This window comes from Bombina bombina, chromosome 1, assembly GCF_027579735.1.
Source record: "Bombina bombina isolate aBomBom1 chromosome 1, aBomBom1.pri, whole genome shotgun sequence".
NCBI classification, from domain to species: Eukaryota; Metazoa; Chordata; class Amphibia; order Anura; family Bombinatoridae; genus Bombina; species Bombina bombina.
The window spans coordinates 1,277,581,030-1,277,605,494 of record NC_069499.1 but is presented as its reverse complement, the minus strand read 5'-3'; the positions used below and the strand labels follow the sequence as shown (position 1 = coordinate 1,277,605,494).

The 24,465-nt window shown below is 35.4% G+C and overlaps 1 protein-coding gene across 1 annotated transcript in view; it reads right to left on the bottom strand.

Moving 5' to 3' along the window:
* Window positions 1-21,791, bottom strand: part of LOC128642302 (fatty acyl-CoA hydrolase precursor, medium chain) — a 93,244-nt gene extending 71,453 nt beyond the window's left edge. The window contains exons 1-5 of the mRNA XM_053695029.1: window positions 21,677-21,791; window positions 17,507-17,711; window positions 17,205-17,343; window positions 16,712-16,845; window positions 10,637-10,790 (exon numbers count right to left, since the gene is read on the bottom strand). Of these exons, the coding sequence (XP_053551004.1) occupies window positions 10,637-10,790; window positions 16,712-16,845; window positions 17,205-17,343; window positions 17,507-17,711; window positions 21,677-21,746 (702 nt within the window). The 5' untranslated portion in view covers window positions 21,747-21,791. The remainder of the gene's footprint in view (window positions 1-10,636; window positions 10,791-16,711; window positions 16,846-17,204; window positions 17,344-17,506; window positions 17,712-21,676) is intronic.
* Between the last annotated feature and the right edge of the window lie 2,674 nt (window positions 21,792-24,465).

Sequence of the window (24,465 nt, the reverse complement as noted above, 5' to 3'; positions counted from 1 at the left end):
CTACAGGGAGTGCAGAATTATTAGGCAAATTAGTATTGTGACCACATCATCCTCTTTATGCATGTTGTCTTACTCCAAGCTGTATAGGCTCCAAAGCCTACTACCAATTAAGCATATTAGGTGATGTGCATCTCTGTAATGAGAAGTGGTGTGGTCTAATGACATCAACAACCTATATCAGGTGTGCATAATTATTAGGCAACTTCCTTTCATTTGGCAAAATGGGTCAAAAGAAGGACTTGACAGGCTCAGAAAAGTCAAAAATAGTGAGATATCTTGCAGAGGGATGCAGCACTCTTAAAATTGCAAAGCTTCTGAAGCGTGATCATCGAACAATCAAGTGTTTCATTCAAAATAGTCATCAGGGTCGCAAGAAGCGTGTGGAAAAACCAAGGCGCAAAATAACTGCCCATGAACTGAGAAAAGTCAAGCGTGCAGCTGCCAAGATGCCACTTGCCACCAGTTTGGCCATATTTCATAACTGCAACATCACTGGAGTGCCCAAAAGCACAAGGTGTGCAATACTCAGAGACATGGCCAAGGTAAGAAAGGCTGAAAGACGACCACCACTGAACAAGACACACAAGCTGAAATGTCAAGACTGGGCCAAGAGATATCTCAAGACTGATTTTTCTAAGGTTTTATGGACTGATGAAATGAGAGTGAGTCTTGATGGGCCAGATGGATGGGCCCGTGGCTGGATTGGTAAAGGGCAGAGAGCTCCAGTCCGACTCAGACGCCAGCAAGGTGGAGGTGGAGTACTGGTTTGGGCTGGTATCATCAAAGATGAGCTTGTGGGGCCTTTTCGGGTTGAGGATGGAGTCAAGCTCAACTCCCAGTCCTACTGCCAGTTTCTGGAAGACACCTTCTTCAAGCAGTGGTACAGGAAGAAGTCTGCATCCTTCAAGAAAAACATGATTTTCATGCAGGACAATGCTCCATCACACGCGTCCAAGTACTCCAGAGCGTGGCTGGCAAGAAAGGGTATAAAAGAAGAAAATCTAATGACATGGCCTCCTTGTTCACCTAATCTGAACCCTATTGAGAACCTGTGGTCCATCATCAAATGTGAGATTTACAAGGAGGGAAAACAGTACACCTCTCTGAACAGTGTCTGGGAGGCTGTGGTTGCTGCTGCACGCAATGTTGATGGTGAACAGATCAAAACACTGACAGAATCCATGGATGGCAGGCTTTTGAGTGTCCTTGCAAAGAAAGGTGGCTATATTGGTCACTGATTTGTTTTTGTTTTGTTTTTGAATGTCAGAAATGTATATTTGTGAATGTTGAGATGTTATATTGGTTTCACTGGTAAAAATAAATAATTGAAATGGGTATATATTTGTTTTTTGTTAAGTTGCCTAATAATTATGCACAGTAATAGTCACCTGCACACACAGATATCCCCCTAAAATAGCTATAACTAAAAACAAACTAAAAACTACTTCCAAAACTATTCAGCTTTGATATTAATGAGTTTTTTGGGTTCATTGAGAACATGGTTGTTGTTCAATAATAAAATGAATCCTCAAAAATACAACTTGCCTAATAATTCTGCACTCCCTGTAGTTCTATCTCTCTCTCTCTCTTTCTATCTTTCTTTAAAATTAATTAAATGCGTCATAACAAACGCATTACATTATTGTAATAAACAGCTTTAAAGGTTACAATTGAATACTACCAAAAAAATAATAATATATAAATAAATAAATGTATGTAGTCAACACTTACAAACTCTAATGAGACTTTGAATGCTAGAATGGTATTCTTTTTCACGTCTATGTAGATCCGAATAGTGTTGAAGGCACTGTCTTCTTGTTCTTTTAATTCCAGATACCCGATACATCCTTCGGATTATCTCATAAACAAGATAATCGCGTTGATCTTGTTTAACAGAGCAAACACCTCCTATTCTTCTCGGAAAATATTTCTCCATCCCATAAACTAAAATAATTAGCTCTCCAGCAGTGAACGGAGAACGTCGAGACATCTTGCTAATGATTTTCAATAAATGGGTTGAACCTACTTACGTAATATATCAATAATTTGAGTATATTCTGAAACACATCTTTGATATAATTCGATGTTAAAGTTTATATTATTTTATGAGATATGTGTTAAGATAAAACGTAATTTTTTATATCATATTTGGTTTAAATAATTTGTGTTATGTTTATATTACTTTGTAATTCAATACATGTATATTAAATGCACTTTAATTTCTTAATCTTGCATTGGATATTAGGTAAAGTTTCATTATATGTTTAAATAAGTTTTGTAGTTATTGAACTTGCGTTGTAAAAATATAGATTGATGTTTACATAGTTATTTAATATTTGCAATAAAGTTTTAATATGGTGTCTTCTTGTTTTAATAAAATGTTAATATATCATGATAGTTTGCAAATTTATTTAAAAAATGTATAATTATTGTAAGTACAGTAAATCGAACATAGAAAAAAACATTATTTGATTGATGGTACAAATATAAACAAATATATATAATCATATATACGTATGTAATATTAATAATAGAGAGAAGAGTGAATGTCATGAATAGAGAGCTGTTTAAGGAATCATATATAAATAATTAGAGATAGAGCAATGACATTGATGCATGTACATTACAATAAAGAGGGGCATGCAAATAAATAGAATTATTGATAACCATATATATCGAAAAAGTGATGCATTGAGGGATATAAATCGTTGAACTGAGGAATGTAGAGTGAGATATGTAGATAGAGAGAACAAGATTTAGAGTCTATTAGAAAGAAAATTAGATATAGAGATACAGTTGGAGTAAATTAGAGATTGATAGTGTCAGATAGAGAGCCCGAAGGATATATGTATGTTGATAGAAAAATTTAAATTTTGAAAACATCATTAGAGCTAGAGATAGAGAGATCGCAAGAGAAGCGACAGTAAAGTTGAGCGACATAGATAGAGCTAGTCATAAAAATGATCTGCGATATAAAAAAAAAAGATGTTATAAACATAGATAAAAAATAGAGTCATACTTACAATGATCCGTTTGTACCTGAGCAAATAGTTGCAATGATAGAGATGCAGCGTCATATATGTATAGAGTTATTGAGAAAAAAAAGTTTATATATACGCTAATGTATATATTAATTTACTTGATATTGCGGTTAGTGTTATAAAGAGAAATATAGTGTCAAACAAATAAAAAAAAAAACTATTTTTCGAGTATGGTGGAGTTAGATCGATAAATGTGCCTGTTAACATAGGAGAGTGGATGAAATTGATGTATGCATTGATTTTGTCAAAATAATATAGAAATACAGGGATAGAGAGAGAGAAAGATAGACACAGAGAAGCAAAATAATTCATGTCCCAAAAATTAAATATTTGTTGTTAAAGAGTCAAAAATAAAAAGAGACAGAATAACTGAGGAGAGATAAAATCAATAATAAGAAAGATATAATGAGAGATTGATAATGGTAGAGTGATAGATAAAGAAATATTAAAAAATAGTGATATAAAGGTAAATATATATAGTTGGTGGGGAGGATTGAAAAAGCGAGAGAATAGCACATTGTGAGAAAGATACAGAGATATGAAGGCATAGAGTACCAGAAATATAATGATTCAAAAATTCACAGGGGAAGACAGCACCTCACTTACAGTTCGGGGGCACAGAAATAGGGTTAGCTGGACCCATATACCCTATATATTTTTGTGAAAAGTGTCTAAGAAATATAATGATGAAAGGTGTGGTAGATAGATTCTGAAAGATAGTTAGTAAGGGGTGCATTGACAGATTTGCATTGATTATTTTTTCTGATATAATGAAAAATAGAGTTGGTGAAAGAAATATTAGAGAGAGATAGGTATTGTGTTTTGTGGATAAAGGCATAGAGAATTATTGAATGATTGATTTAGACATAGGTAGACAGGGATATTGTAAATGGTTTAATACAGAGAAGCTTAGAGTTAATTGCATGCTAAGATAGTTAATTAATATATGTGATTTTGAGGGAGAGAACGATATTTAAAATATATAAAATAGATAGAGGTAGAAAGATATATGGTGATGGAGATAGAGATATTGAAGAATTTAATAGAGTATTGATATTAATGTTAAATAAAGCATATACAGATATTTAAAAAGGGTTAGATATTCAGAGAAAGATTTGTTTAATATTTTTAATTTTATTTCCAGAATATATATTCTTATATTTCTGTGTTGTGTGTATGTATATATATATATATATATATATATATATATATATATATATATATATATATAACAAAAAACATAATAGGCAAATACATTTTTTAAATTTGAACAGGAGATTATAATCTGCCTATATATATTTTTACATTACACATCACTCTCATAATCCAAATTTGGAAAAAAAAATTGTAGAATTTTTTTCATTTTTGAATTCTAGATTTTCATGGTTGAACTTCTTCTGAAATGTTTTCAAGTTAACCTGTGTATATAAGAAGACATTGTTTATAATTATTGTTATAATTTTTTTTAACATCAATACATAAATAAAATATAATTTAGATTTTATTCACCTATAAAATGACTTGCTATCAATTGGTTACGTGCATGTGTACCCCCTTTGACTACATCTTGAGGAACAGATTCCACACCATCTTCCTCATGTATTATAATTTCTAGTTCCTCTATGTTAGATTGTCGTAAATCAATGTTATGCAACATGCAACAGACCAACACTATAACAGCAACTTTCTCAGGAACGTATTGAAGAGTGCCTCCGGATTCATCTAAACAATGAAAACAGCTTTTGAGCATTCCAAAGGTCCTTTCAATAACACTCCTAGTGGTTTTGTGGGCTTCATTGTACCGCATTTCTGATCTTGTTCGTGGAATATTTACAGGAGTAAGTAGCCAGTTCCGACAGGAATATCCTGCATCTCCTTTTGAAAAACAAAAATAGTTATACAAATTGGAATGTCTTAATATATAATTAATATATTTAAAAAACATTTAGATTTTTTTAAATATAAATATATATAGATAGATAAATACAAGCAGATATGGCACCCAAAATGCAGTGACCGTGGTGGTGCTGCAGCAAACAGAACACATAAATAAAGAAAAGCAGGGACTAAAACTAAAGGATTAAAAAATATTATGATGTAATAATAACGCACAGTAAATGCTATATATATATATATATACACAGTACATATATATATATATATATATATATATATATATATATAAATAAATAAATATAAAATGTAAAAATTAATTATATATATATATATAGATATCAATATTTAGATATAGAAAAATAAAAAAGCAGTATTGGTTGGAGCAATCATTAATTTTTAATCTACTAACTGTACATTTAAAAGTTGACAATCTTTAGTAATTACTGATTCTTGATTGTGAACTTATAAATATTATTCCAATTAAAAAAAAAATTGCTCTATGCAACTCTCCTGTTATTTAGAAATAGAGAGAAAGAGAGAGGGAGATAGATAATTACAAAGATTGATAGAGAGAGATATAGATAGAGATACAGAGAGACTAAGATATAGAGAGAGAGATCAAAACAGAGAGAGAGAGAGATAGAGCAAAAGAGAGATGAAAGAAATAGAGAAAAAGATATAAAAAAAATATGAATATTTTTATTGAAATATAAATAGAGAGAGAGAGAGTAAGAAAGACAGAGATAGAGTTAGAGATCGATGGAGAAATATATATTTTGAGATACATTTTAATAGATATATAGAGCCAGGTAAATATATATATATATATATATATATATATATATATATATATATATATATATATATATATATATATATATATAGAATGAGCATAAGTCAAAAAAATATACTCATTAAAAAATTTAGAAAAAAGAGAGAGATATGAAGAAAGAGAAAAACTAATAAAGAGAGAAAGAAAGAGAGAGAGAGAGAGAGAGAGAGAGAGAGAGAGAGAGAGAGATTGATATATATTAATTTTTCATTATCTATTCATTTTCATAATCATACCTAGTAGCCATCCTGCTGGCATTTGTCCTTCCTCAAATTTATTATACAGGGCAGACTGTCATAATTTTCAAACCAGCATCACAAACCATCTGGATGTTCAAAGAATGAAAAAACTTCTTGTTGTGATACATTTCTTCTTTTAGATGTGGTGGCCTTACTCTGACATGAGTACAATCAATTGCACCTAACACATTTGGAATTCCAGCAAGTCTAAAAAAATTAAGCTTTACAGAATGCCATTCTTCAGAGGTATTTGGTAAAAAACACATACCGTTTGAAAACAGACAAAAGAGCATCAATCACTGTAGTTAGGTGGCGTGAAAAAGAAGGTTGGCTCATGCCAACAACTATACTAGTAACAGATTGAAAGGAACCAGTTGCTAGAAAATGTAAAACAGCCAACAGCTTCAACATTCCGGGCAGAGCATGTGTCCGAGAAGTAATGGGTTCCAGTTGACCAGATATTTGATTGTATAGCCTTTCTATTGATTCTCTACTCAATCTGAAACGCCTGATGATGTCAATGTCAGAAAGTGCATCAAGTCCTGATCTGGGACGAAAAAACCTTGGAATCCTGGTGAACAGCTTGATCATCTATTTTTCATTCCATTCTATGCATATAAATAGTTTAAAACATTGAAATAACAATTTCCATAACTGTGATTAATATATGCGTTGTAAATGGTGCTTGAAGATATATTTCGCGACCACAGGATTTGCATATAGAAAAGCGCATATACGATATACGATGCCCGGATAGAACGGTTGACAGGATGATAAATTGAATAATCCCCTGATATAATTATATGTATTCAAAACAATATTATGGGGATAAAGTAGACTCTCACTGGATCTCACAATATACAGAGTATTTTGTAAGACAACTTATTTGTAAAAGGCAATTATCCTCTTTTAAATGAGTGGCCATGTGTTTATCCAGCTGACAAATGATTGTCGTGACAATGGCAAAAAACTTCACAGTATTATTACTAGAGATGTGCAAGGGAAAAATGAATTTCTTCCAAAATCTTCGTTTTAATTAAAAATAAAAAAAATTTGTTTTAGTTCATTTTCGTTCATTGTCACATTTGCTTCAAATTAATTTATTTATTTAATTTTGAGCTACGTTTGAGATTTTTACCATTTTGAAGCTGTAATCCGCTATGTTAGCTCTAGTTTTGTCATTCTATTTAGTTTTTATACGTATTCTTTTATTTATACATCTAATTTTTATGCACTGAATTTTTGGTAAAACTAAAAAATGTACTTAAAGGTAACTAAGAAATATAGCAAACAAATAAATAAAACAGTGAATATCTTTTTTTTTAAAGGGACACTGAACCCAATTTCTGATTCAGATAGAGCATGCAATTTTAAGCAACTTTCTAATTTACTCCTATTATCAATTTTATTTCATTGTCTTGCTATCTTTATTTGAAAAATAAGGCATCTAAGCTTGGTTTTTTTTGTTCAGTACCCTGGACAGTGCTTTTTTATTGGTGGATGAATTTATCCACCAATCAGCAAGAACAACCCAGGTTGTTCACCAAAAATGGGCCGGCATCTAAACTTACATTCTTGTATTTCAAATAAAGATACCAAGAGAATGAAGAAAATGTGATAATAGGAGTAAATGAGAAAGTTGCTTAAAATTTCATTCTCTATCCGAATCACAAAATAAATAATTTGGGTTCAGTGTCCCTTTAACTATTAACTCAACTTAGTACTGAAAACAAAAATGGTCAGAACGGCCAGAAAACGTCACAAGCTTCCACTGAAAGGCTGATAGAACCTGTTAATATATTCACTGCTTCTTCTTGGTTTTCATTTATTGGCTAAAGCCTGCCTGCATCGTAGAAACAGCATCCAAAAACGAAAAAAGAAAATGCAAAAGAAAATAATGCACATTTATTTTCTTTGTCGTTTTTATTTTGTTTTCGGATGTTTATGTTTTTGGTATGCAAATAAAATAAGAAAAATGACATAACCAACACAGTTATATTAATATACTTTTTACCTCTGTGAATAACTTGTAGCTAAGCCTCTTCAGATTGCCCACTTATCTCAGTTCTTTTTAAATACTATCTATATGGCACACATGAACTAGCGCTATCTAGCTTTTAAAAACTGTCTTCAAGGTCTTAGAAATTTTTTCAACAAAGTATACCATAAGAACAAAGCAAATTTAATGATAAAAGTAAATTGGAAAGTTGTTTAAAATTGCATGCCTTATCTGGATCATTAAAGTTTAATTTTGACTAGACTGTCCCTTTTAAAACTCTTAAATAACTTTATTGTGGGTCTCTAAATGTGTAATTTATTTATTATAAAACCATATTACCCTGATTTATAGTCTGTAGTGTCTGATACAGTTTAAAGCATTTGGGCTAGATTACAAGAGGCGTCCTATTGCTAGCGATTGTCACGATACCAATATTGAGACCACGTTAACTTGTGTTCATATTATAAGTAGAAAGCAAAAGCGTTCATTCGAGCGCAAACTACATTTGTATGTGTTGGGCTAGCTCCAGTGGAGACCTAGTGGAAGATTTAATATACAGCATCCGATCAGAAAATGGCCAAGTTACCACTGCTGTTACTGTGATCACCTCGCCAAATTGTCATTATGGGTAGCCTCATGTGAAATAGGGGTCCATACAGGCTTTTGGGAATTATAATATAGATTAGAGAGGTACCATTATACAGAACAGAAGTAAAAGCAATTTGTTTTCTTTCAAGGTGTTCACTGTTACCACCTGACTATACAGACAGAATTCATATCTTTTTTTGAGAGAGGGACTTGTCTGCTAGAAAATAAACTTTGTCAGGGGTCTCCAGACATACCAGATTTGTTTTATTGCACATATAATGACCCATTCCAAAGCAAACCCCAATTATCAGGCAATTCTCTTTCAAATGAGGAGTCTTAGAGGTTTGTGGCTTTTAAGGGAGCTGAAATTGAGGGGTTTAAAAAAAACCTCCCCCATCCAGCTACCTTGAAGCTACGCTAATCGTTCTGTTTCTGCCCCTTTGTGATGTCCCCACATGTGTACATGGGATTGCTGCCCATTAGGTCACAATCAATTCCCAGCCTGTGGTGTTTGGGACTGCTGTCTTAATACACAGCAGGGATTTTGAACTAATACGGACTGCCCTGTTTAACTTTTTTACTCTAATCCTCTCCCGAGGCGGCTGACTAACCAAGGTGGCAGTTCAAGTGTGGAGGCTTTGGCTTTCTATTCTGGTATCACAGGCAGTTTGGAGTGCTGCAGGTTGAGAGGTCGTGTTGGCTGTCTTACACTGTAGTGTTTGTGATTATACTGATCAATTATATTGATAGTGATGTAGTGATTATACTCTTTATTGTGTGGCTACCTATATACGCCTAAGGAGTCCCTGTTGTCTGTTTAGGTCCACAGAGGACACGGTATGCAGAGGATCCTTTTCTGACGATCCCTTCTGACGGCCAATTTGCCTTTTTGGAAATCACAAAATATCCTGCAACATATTGCTACATATTGCCACATATGAGATCATTGCAGTAGCAAGTATCACAAACTTTGCATTGGATTGACTTTTCTTGTATGAATTATTTCCATTAAGTGTGTATTTATTGTGCATTTATTTTATTTATTTTTTTCTATTATTGTGTATACTGTATGGATTTTGTATGAAGTTTGTTATATAAGCTTTTTAATTTTAATTGTGGTTTTACTGTTGGAATGGGGGACTGCTTTAAACAGTGTTTGATCAGTGATCCCCCTGTATGTCGAAAAGAGCTTGCAATGCGCCCACAAGCCGCTATGTGCATAGCTTGTATGGTTTGCAAGTCTACAGTAAACATTCATCACCTAATAACGTTCCAGTAGCTAAATGTGACTGATAGGGTTGCCAGTTGACCACTACAAAAATACTTGCCAATCTGTAGGTAACTGGTTACAATGGTAGGTGAGGTCACACAATGCCCCTGAAAAAAATCCCAAGCTCTTGATCACACCATGTATATATATATATTTTTTTTTTTCAACAGGGCAGTCATTGTACCCCTTGGCTGCCATTGACATTATATAAATGACATTACAATAAATAATTTTACTTATTTGATAGATAGTAAAGCATGTAAATAGTATTAATTTAACCCCCTTGACTCCCCTCATTTGTTTATGCTCCATATTTGTAATACATTAAGGCAAAGGAGGAATGTTATATTTAGTTAACACTTTAAAAAATGGACATATAAGTGTCCAGTATTTTTGTGAAGAACTTACTGGAAATCTTGCTAAAATACTCAACTGTTCAGTTGAATATTAGAAACCTGGCAACCCTAGTGACTGAATATGACTGAGAGATATTGGACTCCATTTATCAAGCTCTGATAGCAGCTTCAAAGCCCTGTAAAGCTAGTTAAGTAGTAAAGTGTGGTGGAGTGCAATCAACCTGAGTGGCTTGTGCAATGTTAAATGTAGGCAGTGTACTGCTGCCTGCTCACTGTAAAGTTGGGCAGACTAGGTTCATGAAAGTGAAACATGTCCACCAGCCCTTTGATAAATGGAGTCCATAGGATTGTGATGTTTAATAGAAAAGTGTAGATAAAAACTAGACACCAAAGAGAATAAATACTTAACACTCACATGTGCAGCTACGCTAACTCCACCAGCAGATTCACCAAAAATAGTAACAGTCTGTGGGTCACCTCCAAAAGCCTCAATATTTTCTTGTATCCACTGCAAAGCAGCAACTTGATCCAAAAATCCATAGTTTCCACGTGCTTGCTCATCACCAGAACTAAAAGTAAAGGGGCAATAATTATATATATACAGTGGGTATTGAAAAGAATCACCCCCTTGAAAATAATCACATTTTGTTGCTTTGCAGCCTGAAATAAAGACAGACACCCTTTTTGTTTATCCATTTGTAATTACTCAGTGCAACTTATAACATCCAAGTGAAAGATATAACACCAACATGTCAGGCAAAAATAAAGACAATTCAAAAAACAGAATCACTGATTTGGAAAAAGGATCACCCTCTTTTGTCAGTATATTGTTGAACCACCTTTTGCTTTAATTACAGCCTTTAGTCTGTTGGGATATGTCTCTACTAACTTTACACATCTAGACTTTGTAATATTTGCCCACTCTTCTTTGCAGAACTGCTCCAGTTCGGTTACATTTGATGGTGACCGTTTGTGGACTGCAGTTATCAAGTCATGCCACAGATATTCAATGGGGTTTTAGTCTGGGCTCTGACTAGGCCATGCAAGGACATTCACCCTTTTCTCCTTCAACCACTGTGTGGTTATTTTTGCTGTGTGTTTTGGGTAAACCTTCTTCCCATTCTGGCAGAGGGCAGCAGATTTTTGACAAGAATTTGACAGTATTTAGCCCCATCCATTATTCCATCTATCCTGACAAGTGCTCCAGTGCCTGCTGCAGAGAAACACCCCCATAACAGGATATTACCACCTCTATGCTTTAATGTAGGTATAGTGATATTTAAATGGTGAGCTGTATTGGATTTCCTACAGAAATATTGTTGGTGTTGAGGCCAAATAATTAAATTTTAGTCTCATCTGACCATAACACCTTTTTCCATGTGGCCTCAGAATCTCCTAGGTGTGTTATGGCAAAGCACAGTCCAGTGTTTTAGAGTAAACTTAATATGTGTGGTTTCACTATTCAGCTGACTGACAAATTCCCATAGGGATCCAATGTCACCCAACCATACACCTCATATATCGTCTATGTGGCGCCTCTTGGTCACTAGATGGCACATCCTCTTTTTGCCAGGTAGCATTAAAATAGTAGTAGTGATTTATCAACCAAGGGGTTAATTAGGAGGTGTGGTTTGTAACCCTTACCCCTTTATTAAGGTGTGTTACCTGCATTATGTATTGACATGACTAAGGACTAGAGGTCCGAAATGTCTTTTTTTTCTTTGAAGTCTCAATAAAGATGGAGGCTTTTGCATAAGTGGTGAGTGCTGCTGTTTCTTCTGGACTGTGCTATATTATTGGGGATTTGTGTGGTACCCCTACAGCTTGCACTGCCCACTACCTCAGTGCTGTGCCGCATGGACTTTGTGTGTTATGGCAAAGCTCAGTCGTGACTGCATGTGGCCTTTATTGAAGAGTGACTTTTTTCTTGCAACCCTCCCATACAAGCCTTTGCAGAATTGCTTGTGCAATGTTAAATGCCGACAGCACATGCTGTCATCATTCAGCGATGTCTGTCGGACATGATTACGCTACAGAGTATCATGTCAGACAGAGATTGATAAATCGCCCCCTTGGTCTCCAGAAATTAACACAATATTCAAGATAAGGTTTAATAATCAAGTAACTTATATAGTGGGCACCAGAGAGCAGCCCCTTATTCTTGTTCTCTTGGTATCATTTGTTGAAATGCATAGAGGTAAGAATAGGACATAAGACAGCATAGTCTGCAGCACTATAGGGCAGCAGGTTTGCAAAAATGTTATACATTTGCAAGAGCACTATATGGCAGCACTATATCCTGTCATGTAGTGCTCCAGACGTGCACGCTACCTATCTAGGTATCTCTTCAACAAAGAATACAATGGGGCCTAGTTATCAAGCCGTCAACCTCAAATACGCTGGAATTCCGCAGCGTATTTGTGGTGAGGCTGATTCGCCTTAGTTATCAAAGGCTAGAGACCGGCAAAAGTAGAATTTTGTGACGTAAACTTCGATCCGCCGGACTCAGTCCGACACAGATCGATTCTTACGTCACTACAGATGTTCCGCAACACAAGTGCGGCACAATCTGACTACTTTTGCTAGTTATCAAAAAACTAGCAGGTACGCTTGGCACTTTTACGGCCAAGCGTACCTGGTTTTCAAACCCTGGAGGCGGCGGATCCCATAGGAATCAATGGGAGTCTGACCATAGCGAAAGTACAAGTTCGCTGCTGACAGACATCCCATTGATTAATATGGGAGATGTCTACACCTAACACCCTAACATGTACCATGAGTCTAAACACCACTAATCTGACCCCCCCTACACCGCCGCAACTAAATAAAGTTATTACCCCCTAAACCGACGCTCCCGGAGCCCACCGCAAGCTACTCTATACCTATTAACCCCTAAACCGCAGCTCCCGGAGTTCACCGCAACTATAATAAATGTATTAACCCCTAAACCACTGCTCCCGGAGCCCACTGCCACCTACATTATACCTAGTAACCCCTATCCTGCCCCCCCTATACCGTCGCCCTCTATAATAAAGTTATAATTATATTGTAGCTATCTTAGGATTTATTTTTATTTTACAGGCATATTTCAATTTATTTTAACTAGGTACAATAGCTATTAAATAGTTATTAACTATTTAATAGCTTACCTAGCTAAAATAAAGAGAAATGTACCTGTAAAATAAAAACTAACCTAAGTTACAATTACACCTAACACTACACTATACTTTAATAAATTATTCCTATTTAAAACTAAATACTTACCTGTAAAATAAACCCTAAGATAGCTACAATCGGAACAGCCAATAGAATGCAAGCTCAATCTGATTGGCTGATTGGATCAGCCAATCGGATTGAACTTGAATCTGATTGGCTGATTCCATCAGCCAATCAGATTTTTCCTACCTTAATTCCGATTGGCTGATAGAATCCTATCAGCCAATCAGAATTGAAGGGACGCCATCATGGATGACGTCCCTTAAAGGAGCCTTCATTCATCGGTAGTCGGTCGGTAAAGAAGGATGTTCCGCGTCGGCGGGATGAAGATTGAAGACCCGGCTTGGAAGATGACATCGCCCGGATAGAAGACTTCTTCAGCGCCTCTTGGAAGATGACATCGCCCGGATCGAAGACTTCTTCAGCAACGCTTGGAGGATCACTTCATCGGATGGAAGATTTCTTCAGCGCCGCTTGGAGGATAACTTCTTCCGCTCTGGATGTCCACTTCAGTTCCATCTCTGCTCGGCTGAGTGAAGACGACTCAAGGTAGGATGATCTTCAGGGGATTAGTGTTAGGTTATTTTAAGGGGGGTTTGGGTTATATTAGGGGTATGTGGGTGGTGGGTTTTAATGTTGGGGGGGGTGTATTTTTCTTTTACAGGCAAAAGAGCTGAATTCTTTGGGGCATGCCCCCACAAAAGGCCCTTTTAAGGGCTGGTAAGGTAAAAGAGCTTTGAACTTTTTTAATTTAGAATAGGGTAGGGCATTTTTTTATTTTGGGGGGCTTTGTTATTTTATTAGGGGGCTTAGATTAGGTGTAAGTAGCTTAAAATTGGTGTAATATTTTTAAATTAATTGTAACTTATTTTTTTTATTTTTTGTAACAACTTTTTTTTTGTACTTTAGTTAGTTTATGTAATTGTATTTAATTGTAGTTATTTGTAGTTAATTTATTTAATTCATTTAAAGATAGTGTAGTGTTAGGTTTAATTGTAACTTAGGTTAGGATTTATTTTACAGGTAATTTTGTATTTCTTTTAGCTAGGTAGTTATTAAATAGTTAATAACTATTTAATAACTATTCTAACTAGCTAAAATAAATACAAAGTTACCTGTAAAATAAATATAAATCCTAAGATAGCTACAATGTAATTATTAATTACATTGTAGCTATATTAGGGTTTATTTTACAGGTAAGTATTTAGTTTTAAATAGGAATAATTTATTTAAGTATAGTGTATTGTTAGGTGTAATTGTAACTTAGGTTAGTTTTTATTTTACAGGTAAATTTCTCTTTATTTTAGCTAGGTAAGCTATTAAATAGTTAATAACTATTTAATAGCTATTGTACCTAGTTAAAATAAATTGAAAGTTACCTGTAAAATAAAAATAAATCCTAAGATAGCTACAATATAATTATTATTTATATTGTAGCTATATTAGGGTTTATTTTATAGGTAAGTATTTAGTTTTAAATAGGATTAATTTAGTTCATAATAGAAATATTATTTATATTTATTTAATTAATATTTAAGTTAGGGGGGTGTTAGGTTTAGTGTTAGACTTAGGTTTAGGGGTTAATAATTTTATTACAGTGGCGGCGGTGTAGTGGGGGGCAGGATAGGGGTTAATAAATTTAATATAGGTTGCGGCGGGGTCAGGGAGCGGCGGTTTAGGGGTTAAACTATTTATTTAGTTGCAGTGAGGTGCGGGATCGGCAGGATAGGGGTTAATAACTTTATTATAGAGGGTGACGGTATAGGGGGGGCAGGATAGGGGTTACTAGGTATAATGTAGGTGGCAGTGGGCTCCGGGAGTGGCGGTTTAGGGGTTAATACATTTATCAGAGTTGCGGCAGGGTCTAGGAGCGGCGGTTTAGGGGTTAATACATTTATAAGAGTTGCAGCAGGGTCTAGGAGCGGCGGTTTAGGGGTTAGTAACTTTATTTAGTTGCGGGGGGCTCCGGGGGCGCCGGTATAGGGGGTAGAATAGTGCAGTTTAGTGTGAGTGCTTAGTAACAGGCTAGCAATAAAGCTGGGAAAAAGCCGAAGAGCAGCGAGATCGGATGAGTGATAACTCTCACAGTCCGCTGCTCATCGCCCCGCGGCTTTTTGACAGCTTTATTTGATAACTTAGGCGTATTTTTTCAGGTCCGCGGCGGCGAAGGTAGGCGAGCTTAGGCGGGCGTATTGGGCCGGCGAAGGCAGGAAAGTTGACACGATGATAACTACCCCCCAATAAGTAAATCTGATCATAAACGCAAATTGAAAACTTTTTAAAATGGTTTGCTGTGTCTGAATCACAAAATAACATTTTTGGGTTTCAAATCCCTTTAAGCACTAGTGCATAAAACTATATTTATGCTCCTGAGGTCAATAGTCAATGTCAATCTGGTGATATGCTACAAAACATTCAAGGAGAGATAATGAATGATAGCAGATTGCTGACAGAACACTCTATGCTTCTATAAAAGCGAGTTATGAACAGTTTCCCTTCAGGTTGCAGCATGTGGTAGTTATAGCAACAATTGTTTGATTGTTAGATAAAGCATAGTTAAAAGGGACAGACCTTTGATGAAACAACAGTATATTTATTTTGTCCCCTTTTTATATAATTTAGTTCTAATAATTGTGGTTTTTCTAATTATTAGAACTAACATACACTACAGACTTCCCAACGCTTACTGTGCTATATATCTTACCCTCAATGGCTTTAACAGATAAGAACTGCAAAACAATGCACTATATATAAGCTCCAAATAAGTCAAGTAGTAGGTGGAGTTTGGAGACATGGCTAATATGTTATTTTATAGCAATACAACAGAATTGTCTTGCAATTAAAAGGTCTTTAACATATATTACCCTGTTGAACATCCTGATATAGAAAGTAACTAATTAAATGCCCTTGGTGTTTGGCAAGTGTAGGTCTTTATATTAACTATCACAATAAAATAAGAAAGCTCTTCAAATGTAGAACCATGAATGTTTAGTTGTTAGACTAATTCACTATTATCACATGATTGTCCCTTTGATATTATATTAATAGTTACAGGTCAATTAACTACTAGTAGCCACTGCAAAATCAACCAATGCATTTCTTTTCAATAAAACTAGTATAAGTTAGCAGATCATTTTAAGGAATTTCCGGAAATATTCATATAGAATATAGAAGAATATGTCATTTAAACAAAACTGAAATTATCCCACAAAAATGATATGCCAAGATACATTTATAATAGTCTCGTTGGACATTAAATTGTCATTATATTTACCTAAAAAATCCCAGTATACCCAGTCTATACTGGATTGAAACCATCACCACATTTTCATAGGCAGACAATGCTGATCCATCATAAAAAGAGGCTCCTCCCATAACCAGGCCCCCTCCATGTATGAACACCATGACCTGTGCAAATAAAGTAAATTATATATCTACTCAACTAGTCAAATCAAAGAGTTTTTAATGTCAGGGCCTTATTTCCTTATTGTTTAGTATATAAATCCAGCATGGCTTGTATCTTACAATACTGTATGAAGTACCATCTAAAAATGTCTAGTACACAAATATAGGCCTAGTTTTCATTGAGGTGGTTAAGTGTGGACAATGGTGGTAGCATAAACAATCTCCATATACTTTAATGGAGATAAATGTTTTTATTACAAGTTTCCACAACTTACTACCTTAATTGAAACTAGGCCATACTGGGAAAAGTGATGTTTTTAAATTATATTTGAAAGAACCTTTTATTTCATTACAATACATACTGGCAACTTGAAATTCAGTTTCCTTTTTACTGGTGTATATATGTTTAGAAACAAGCAGTCTTCTGAAACTGGTGGTATCTCTGCATTTGATTGTAAGAGTTCTTTAAATTTCTCTGAGTCTAGTAGATTTTGCAAACATCTGGAGAATAAAAGAAGAACTTTAATATTATCACAATGTGATGAGAAACCACATAACTGAACGAGGCTTGCAGATTTGAGCATCGTAGTATTAGAGAGGCTTAGAAGGGAACCTGAGTATAGTCAATAAAAAATAACCTTTAAATATGTAATTTCAAACTTACATTGGTGGATATTTTGTTGCATCTCTGATGGAGTCCCATGGCTCAGGGGGTTGTGGAGCTGCAAATCTTAATGGTCCTACTGGAGGTTTTGCAAATGGTATCCCATAAAATGCATGGACTGCTTGATCTGTTTCTTTTACCTTTATTGTTTTGCCTTGAAGCCGACCATATTTGATTGCTAGTATTGGAGTGTCATCCCTGCCCCCTGAGAAAAACATAAGTTGAAATAAAATTTGGCTAAGTAATTCTAAATTAAAATAATGTCTGAATATACAGAAAGAGTACACAAGACATAATGATAAAAACACAAAATGAGTATTCACAAAAATACAGATCTGCTTAGCAAAATTGATTTAGTTTTCTTTTTTTGACCAATGGCCATCATACCTCCTATTATGTCTTTTATTCTTCCTAGGAACAGAGGGTTGGGCACAGGGTCTCAGTGGTTAATGCTTAGCAAAAATAAACTAGGGCATATTAAGGGTAGGACAAGAAGTTAAAAGGGACAGAGTGACAAAGCTCCCAAACCAGGACCATTATGTAAAAACTAGGACAAGTGGTAACTCTGCTTCATTATTAGCTGTGCTTTGCTTCTAGTTTAAAATATCTGTTCCTATAATGAAGACACTAACATTAGCTCTAGGCAGTTTTTGGGGTCTAAAGTTGGTGGGAGTGGGATGTTCGTCAGATGCAGTCATGCGCAGTAGAGACTGCAGAGGACAAAAATAACTGATCTTGAGCAGCAGAGGAGTCCGCACTGCGGATGCTGCCTGGTGGGGGCGTGGCTGGGAGTGCCGTGATGGGGCATGGCCGGATGTGCCGTGATGGGGGCGTGACCGGCGGGCGGGGTGAGGGGCGTGGCCTCGTGGAGCATGCGCGATGGGAGTGGCCAACAGGAGAGAGGCAAGAGAGAGCAAAAGAGGTGGGAGAGACCAAAAGAGAGGAGGGAAAGAGAGAAAGCAAGCAATAGAGGGGGGAAGAGAGAGCAAAAGAGAGGGGAGAGAGAGCAAAAGAGGGGAGAGAGAGCAAAAGAGAGGAGGGAGAGGGAGAGAGCAAAAGAGGCGGGAGAAAGAGAGAGATAAAGCAAATGAGAGGGGGAGAGAGAGAGCAACAGAGAGGAGAGAGAGAGAGCAAAAGAGGGGGGAGAGAGCAAAAGAGGGAGGAGAGAGAGAGCAAAAGAGTGGGGAGAGAGAGAGAGCAAAAGATGGGTGAGAGAGCAAAATAGAGCAGAGAGAGAGAGCAAAAGAGAGCGGAGAGAGAGTGCAAAAGAGAGCAGAGAGAGAGCGCAAAAGAGAGGGGGGAGAAAGCAAAATAGAGGGGGAGAGAGAGCAAAAGAGAGGGGGAGAGAGAGCAAAAAAGATGGGGAGAGAAAGCAAAAGAGAGGGGGGGAGAGAGAACATAAAAGAGGGGGGAGAGAGAGAGTAAAGGAGGGGGGAGAGATACCAAAATAGGGGAGAGAGAGCAAAAGAGGGGGGAGAGAGAGCAAAATAGGGGAGAGAAAGCAAAATAGGGGAGAGAGAGAGAGCAAAAGAGGGCGAGAGAGAGACAGCAAAAGAGGGGGGGAGAGCAGAAGAGGGGGGAAGTGAGAGAGAGAGCGAACAAAAGATGGGAGAGAGAGCAAAAGAGGGGGGAGAGAGAGAGCAAAAGAGGGGGAGATAGCACAAAATAGGGGGGGAGAGAGAGAGCTCAAAAGAGAGGGGGGAGAGAGAGAGATGCGTAAAAGAGAGGAGAGAGAGAGGGAGCAAGGGTTGGAATTGCGGTACTTAAAAAATTGGCCCGTGTACACAGGCTTTAGGACTAGTATATACAGTATATAAATCAATATAAATTGATGCATAGGAAATTAGCACATCTAGGAAAGCATTCCCGCTTGCTTATACACTGTTACCAGTGCACAAGAGGATTCTGGGTAAGATTTGCAAATTAGATATCCAGATTTTTTGCTTCATACTGTGTTAATACACAGCGATTCCCTAATAGGGAAAATGCAGCAATTACAGAAATCACCACTAGACAGCCTGTTTCGTTCTTGTTAGAACTCTTCAGTAGCAGATAGATTTCTGATTGCTGCTTAGGTTAAACTAATTTCAGGGTTGAATCAAAATTCATTAAAATTATGGTGGAGATAAAAGTCTTAGATTAAAATCTTCCATGTCTCAAAAGTAAATCAATAAAAAAATGTTGCATAGGAAATTTGCACATCAAGGCAAGTATCTGAGAAAAAAATCTGAGATGTTGGATATCTAATTTGCATATCTTACCCAGAATCGTCTTGTGCATTGGTAACAGTGTATACAGAGTTTTACTGTGTGAAAGCAAGCGGGGATACTTGTCTAGATGTGTTAATTTCCTATGCAGCAATTTTTTTATTAATTTACTTTTGAGACATGGATGGTTTTATTGCCACCATAATTGTAATGAATTTATATACAGTATGTATAAAGAGGAGACGTCAGCACCACCAAGGTATCAGCTTTATTTACAGTAACATGAAGACAAGGTAGGGCATTTTTAGGGTATTATTGTTACTAAAGAGGAGAGAAGTTTGGTGGATACAAAATTTAAAAACTCTCCACTCAGTAGGATTAAATAGGGATTATGACCTACATTTGTTTTTATAAGTATTTTTTAGATATTCTGTATATGCATTTATAGTTTTTTTTTAAGTATTTGTTATTTTATAGAGTTTTGATATTATGTATATAATCCAAACTACCATTTCAGCAATACCCTAACATTAAAAAGTGAAAAGGAAAAAAGTTAATTTAAAATGCGTAATAATTATACACAGCCAGTAGGTGGCGAGAGAGAAACATGAGAAGTATATATGATGTCATCTAATGAACAGGTGAATTAATTAAATGTTACACAGGTGCTATATAAGGGGTTGAATGGTAGTATTCTATAGCATGATTAAAGGGACACTAAACCCCAAAAATTCTCTTATGATTCAAGTAGAGAATGCAATTTTAAACAACATTCCAATTTACTTGTATTATTTAATTTGCTTCATTCCTTAGATATTGTTTGCTGAAGAAATAGCAATTCACATGTGTGAGCCAATCACACGAGGCATCTATGTGCAGCAACCAATCAGCAGCCACTGAGCCTATCTAGATATGCTTTTCAGCAAAGTATATCAAGAGAATTAAGCACATTAGATGATAGAAGTAAATTAGAAAGTTGTTTAAAATTGTATTCTCTTTCTAAATCTTGAAAGAAAAAATTTGGGTTTCATGTCCCTTTAAGAGTCTGATGGACTCGAAATGTCGCAGCTACCTTGTCTTCATGTTACTGTAAATAAAGCTGATACCTTGATGAATTGGTGGTGCTGACGTCTCCTCTTTGGATTTCTGTATATATATATTTGAATATCTAATTATAAATACATATTCCCCTAAGTGTAGAACATTGGAATGTTAAAAATTTACAGAAAATACATAGTTAAAACCAAAATTAAATATGCATAAATATGCTTTTACCTGTTTTCATCTAATTAACCGCAAAGGGCTTAACTGCTCATATATATATATACATATGTATATTTGTGTGTACCTATGTATTTATGTTTTTATATGTGTATATATCTCTGTAAATACATATGTACACACATAGACATATACATGTTGAGACGTGTTTGTATGTACAGTATCTCTATGTTAAAGCCCTTTGCCTGCCTTTTCTTATAATAGATGAGGCATTCAAAAGGTGTCCCTATGGAATGCTAAGCAATTACAATTTTGCTATTTTTTTATGATTTTAAAACATTCATTTTTCAAACAAAGCTTTTGCAGTGCAGTGATTCATTTTGTATATAAACTATACAGATATTTGAAAAGTTCCTTCACATTTGACAAATAATCAGTTCATTGAACTATAGACGTTTTGGCTTTTTTTCACACAGATTTCTATCTAGCCTTTCCACCAGAGATCTGTTTCTGCCTAATCTTATACACACACAGTTCAGTTAGTACAAAGTACAAAACTACACAGAAACAATACTTTTTAAAATGATATCATAACGTCTTGAACATATAGTAAAATAACTGAATTATAATGACACCAATAATGTTATTTTTTGCAGTAGCATACACAATTATTTCTTATTATTTAGTTAGAGGGGCTCTAAGTGTTCCCCACTAAAAGCTTGTAATTTTATTTATCTCTCACCTTTGGTTTGAAGCTGCACGGAGAGACAAAACAAGAGAAGTATTTGAAACAGGGTTCCCATGTATAACATGACTGAATAACTTCACAATCTGCTGTAAATACAGTGTGGGTTGTACAGTACAACCCTGAGACCTGAAGAATTATTGCACAGTGACAAACACCACTATTCATAAACCTGTTATCTCTAGGAGATTTGTAATCCTGATTTTCATTGGTTGTTGGGAGGTTCTACTCTCTATACTATGAAATCAATTTGTTCTTTTTAACCCTTTGAGCTATTTCCCTGCATTGTGTTCACCTTCAGTTTAGTCTTCTACATTGATTGCACAGTACAAGTAAAGAAGATCAAATAATTTATATTTAGTTTGGAATTTAAATAGTTAATATTACTCTGACAGCCAGAACTACTATTGTTTAAAGGGACATTAAACAGCTGGGTACAAATACAGTAGTTACATTTTTGCAGTTTTTTTGCACGGTTTTACATAACATATGTTTGTTGTTAGGGTTGAAAAATAGGGGGTATCTTAGTGAAGAGTTAAGAGTGGTAATTGCATTGTGTATTATATAGAGTGGTTGAGATATAGATTGTGTCTGGGGGTATAGTTGGGTGTTATATGGAATTATTGTAGTTGGAACAGGTTGTGCAATAGAGTTAAAAGAACTGCTGGGTGACTTGGTCTACTATGGTTTGAGTTTTCACAAATAAATATAATGTAGTTGAATCTGTATGGCAGATGTGACTATGAAGTATTTTGATACATAGGTTAGCTTCCTGTAGCAACTACTTTTTTATTTGTAGCCATCATTACACTGTTACTATAGACTATAAAACATGTTTTTATTACTTCCAGACTAAATATTGTAATAACAGCATTGTAACTATTTTACAACCATGGGGCTGCTTTGTGTATCTTGGGTAAACTCTATTTTTATGTGAACGAGACAAATTAATTGACAAATACAATTAGCGTAAACAAAGTAATAGGAAGTATATTTAGCAGTATAACTATTTGGCCCCATCATAATTAGTATAACATATTTTACTTCAGGATAATGAAGGGCACAATCGTGAAGTGAAATATATTATATATTCTAACCATTTAACCTTAACTGCTACTCTCCTGATACTCCCTCCCCCTCACTGCAGTTAACTCTAACTCAATTGCACATAAAACCAGAAACACTATCTGGATGGCTCTCACTACAATTACATCTAACCAAATCTTTCCCTATAGCAAAGAAACCTATCTTCACTCTTCTCATGTCCACCACAACAATTAAACATAAAAATATGACCTTCTCCATGCACGTTTCCATAATGTCTTGCTGAAATCTGCCCCATCACAAATATTCATAGTGACTGACATGATCATCCCCACCTACTATCCTGTGTGACACCCCTACAGCAATTAATCCTGACCCAATCACCTTGCTCTACTTCCCAAGTCAAATAATCTCTAAAGCTATATCAGTCAACATGGGAATTGTAAATCCCAAAAGACATGCTATAAGGTTTATAAAAATCCCACTCTAACATCCTGTTTTTAATGTGTGCATGCAAGACACCGACGCTATATCGACCCCTGTGGTTGGCCTTGGAATATAATCTATTGCTTGAAATTCTAAAAGGGAACAAATGTAGTTTATTGATCAACACTCAAATTGCAGTGCAACCGGGGTTTTAATCACCTTCTCATCCAATAAAAGGAGGTGATCTTTTATTTTATATTTTAAAGGCCGGATAGTATGACCCATGTATTGACAATTACACAATCTGCAAGTAAACAAGAATACTACAAAAATAGAACTACAGTCTAAATGATGCTTTATATTAAATACATTTCCAGTTGTAGTTAATCTAAACTTGTTTCCTACTTTCACATGCATACAGCATTTACAAGGATGACCTCCACATTCATCGGAAGGGGTGAACTTTGCCCCCTTTTTTGTCCCCTGTAACTTCATATAGAATAGTCTCTCAAAAACAAAGTAGTTAAGTGTTAGTAAGTATCACACTACATTTACCAAAAACTCTATGGAGGCCTGCTCATAGTTGGTATAGACTTGCAGCTCAATTTCCAAGGCTTTCAAACCCTCCATGTGTTTTATACACAAATATACGCTGTCGGCATTTATCATTGCACAAGCAGTTCTGGTGAACTGTTTGTGCAATGCCACCCCCTGCAGATTTGCGGCCAATTGCCCACTAGCAGGGGGTGTCAAACAAACCGATCGTATGTGATCAAGTGGATTGATGTCCGCAGCCTCAGAGGCGGCAGACCAGTTAAGGAGCGGCTTCTTAACTGCTGTTTCCGGCGAGCCTGAAGTTTCATTATAATATGTTCTTATAAGGTATTTCTACTTTTGATTATTGAAAATTTAGCAACCAAGGGATTATTCAGTTTACAAGCATTATAACAAAATGTTAATATATAGTAGTTGGCAATATTTGTGACATTTTATAACTCAGAAAGATTGTGATTGACCTCATTATGGGATATTGCCTTTAGAACTATTTGGAATCTCTGTCTAATTATTTATGAATAATTTTCTAGATAACAAAAACATCCTTTAGTTTCATTTCTCCAGGTTCTAAACTATTCTAGGGAGTCAAATCACTAAAGCTCACACCTCATCATTTATTAGGGAATAAGCTCTACAGAATAACTTAAAGTGAATGTAAATTTTGATGATAAAGTGCCCGGTATTTAACAATTTGATTAAAAACAGGGGCACTTTAATTCATCAAAATTTACATTTCATTTGTTGTTAAAAAAAACTTTTAA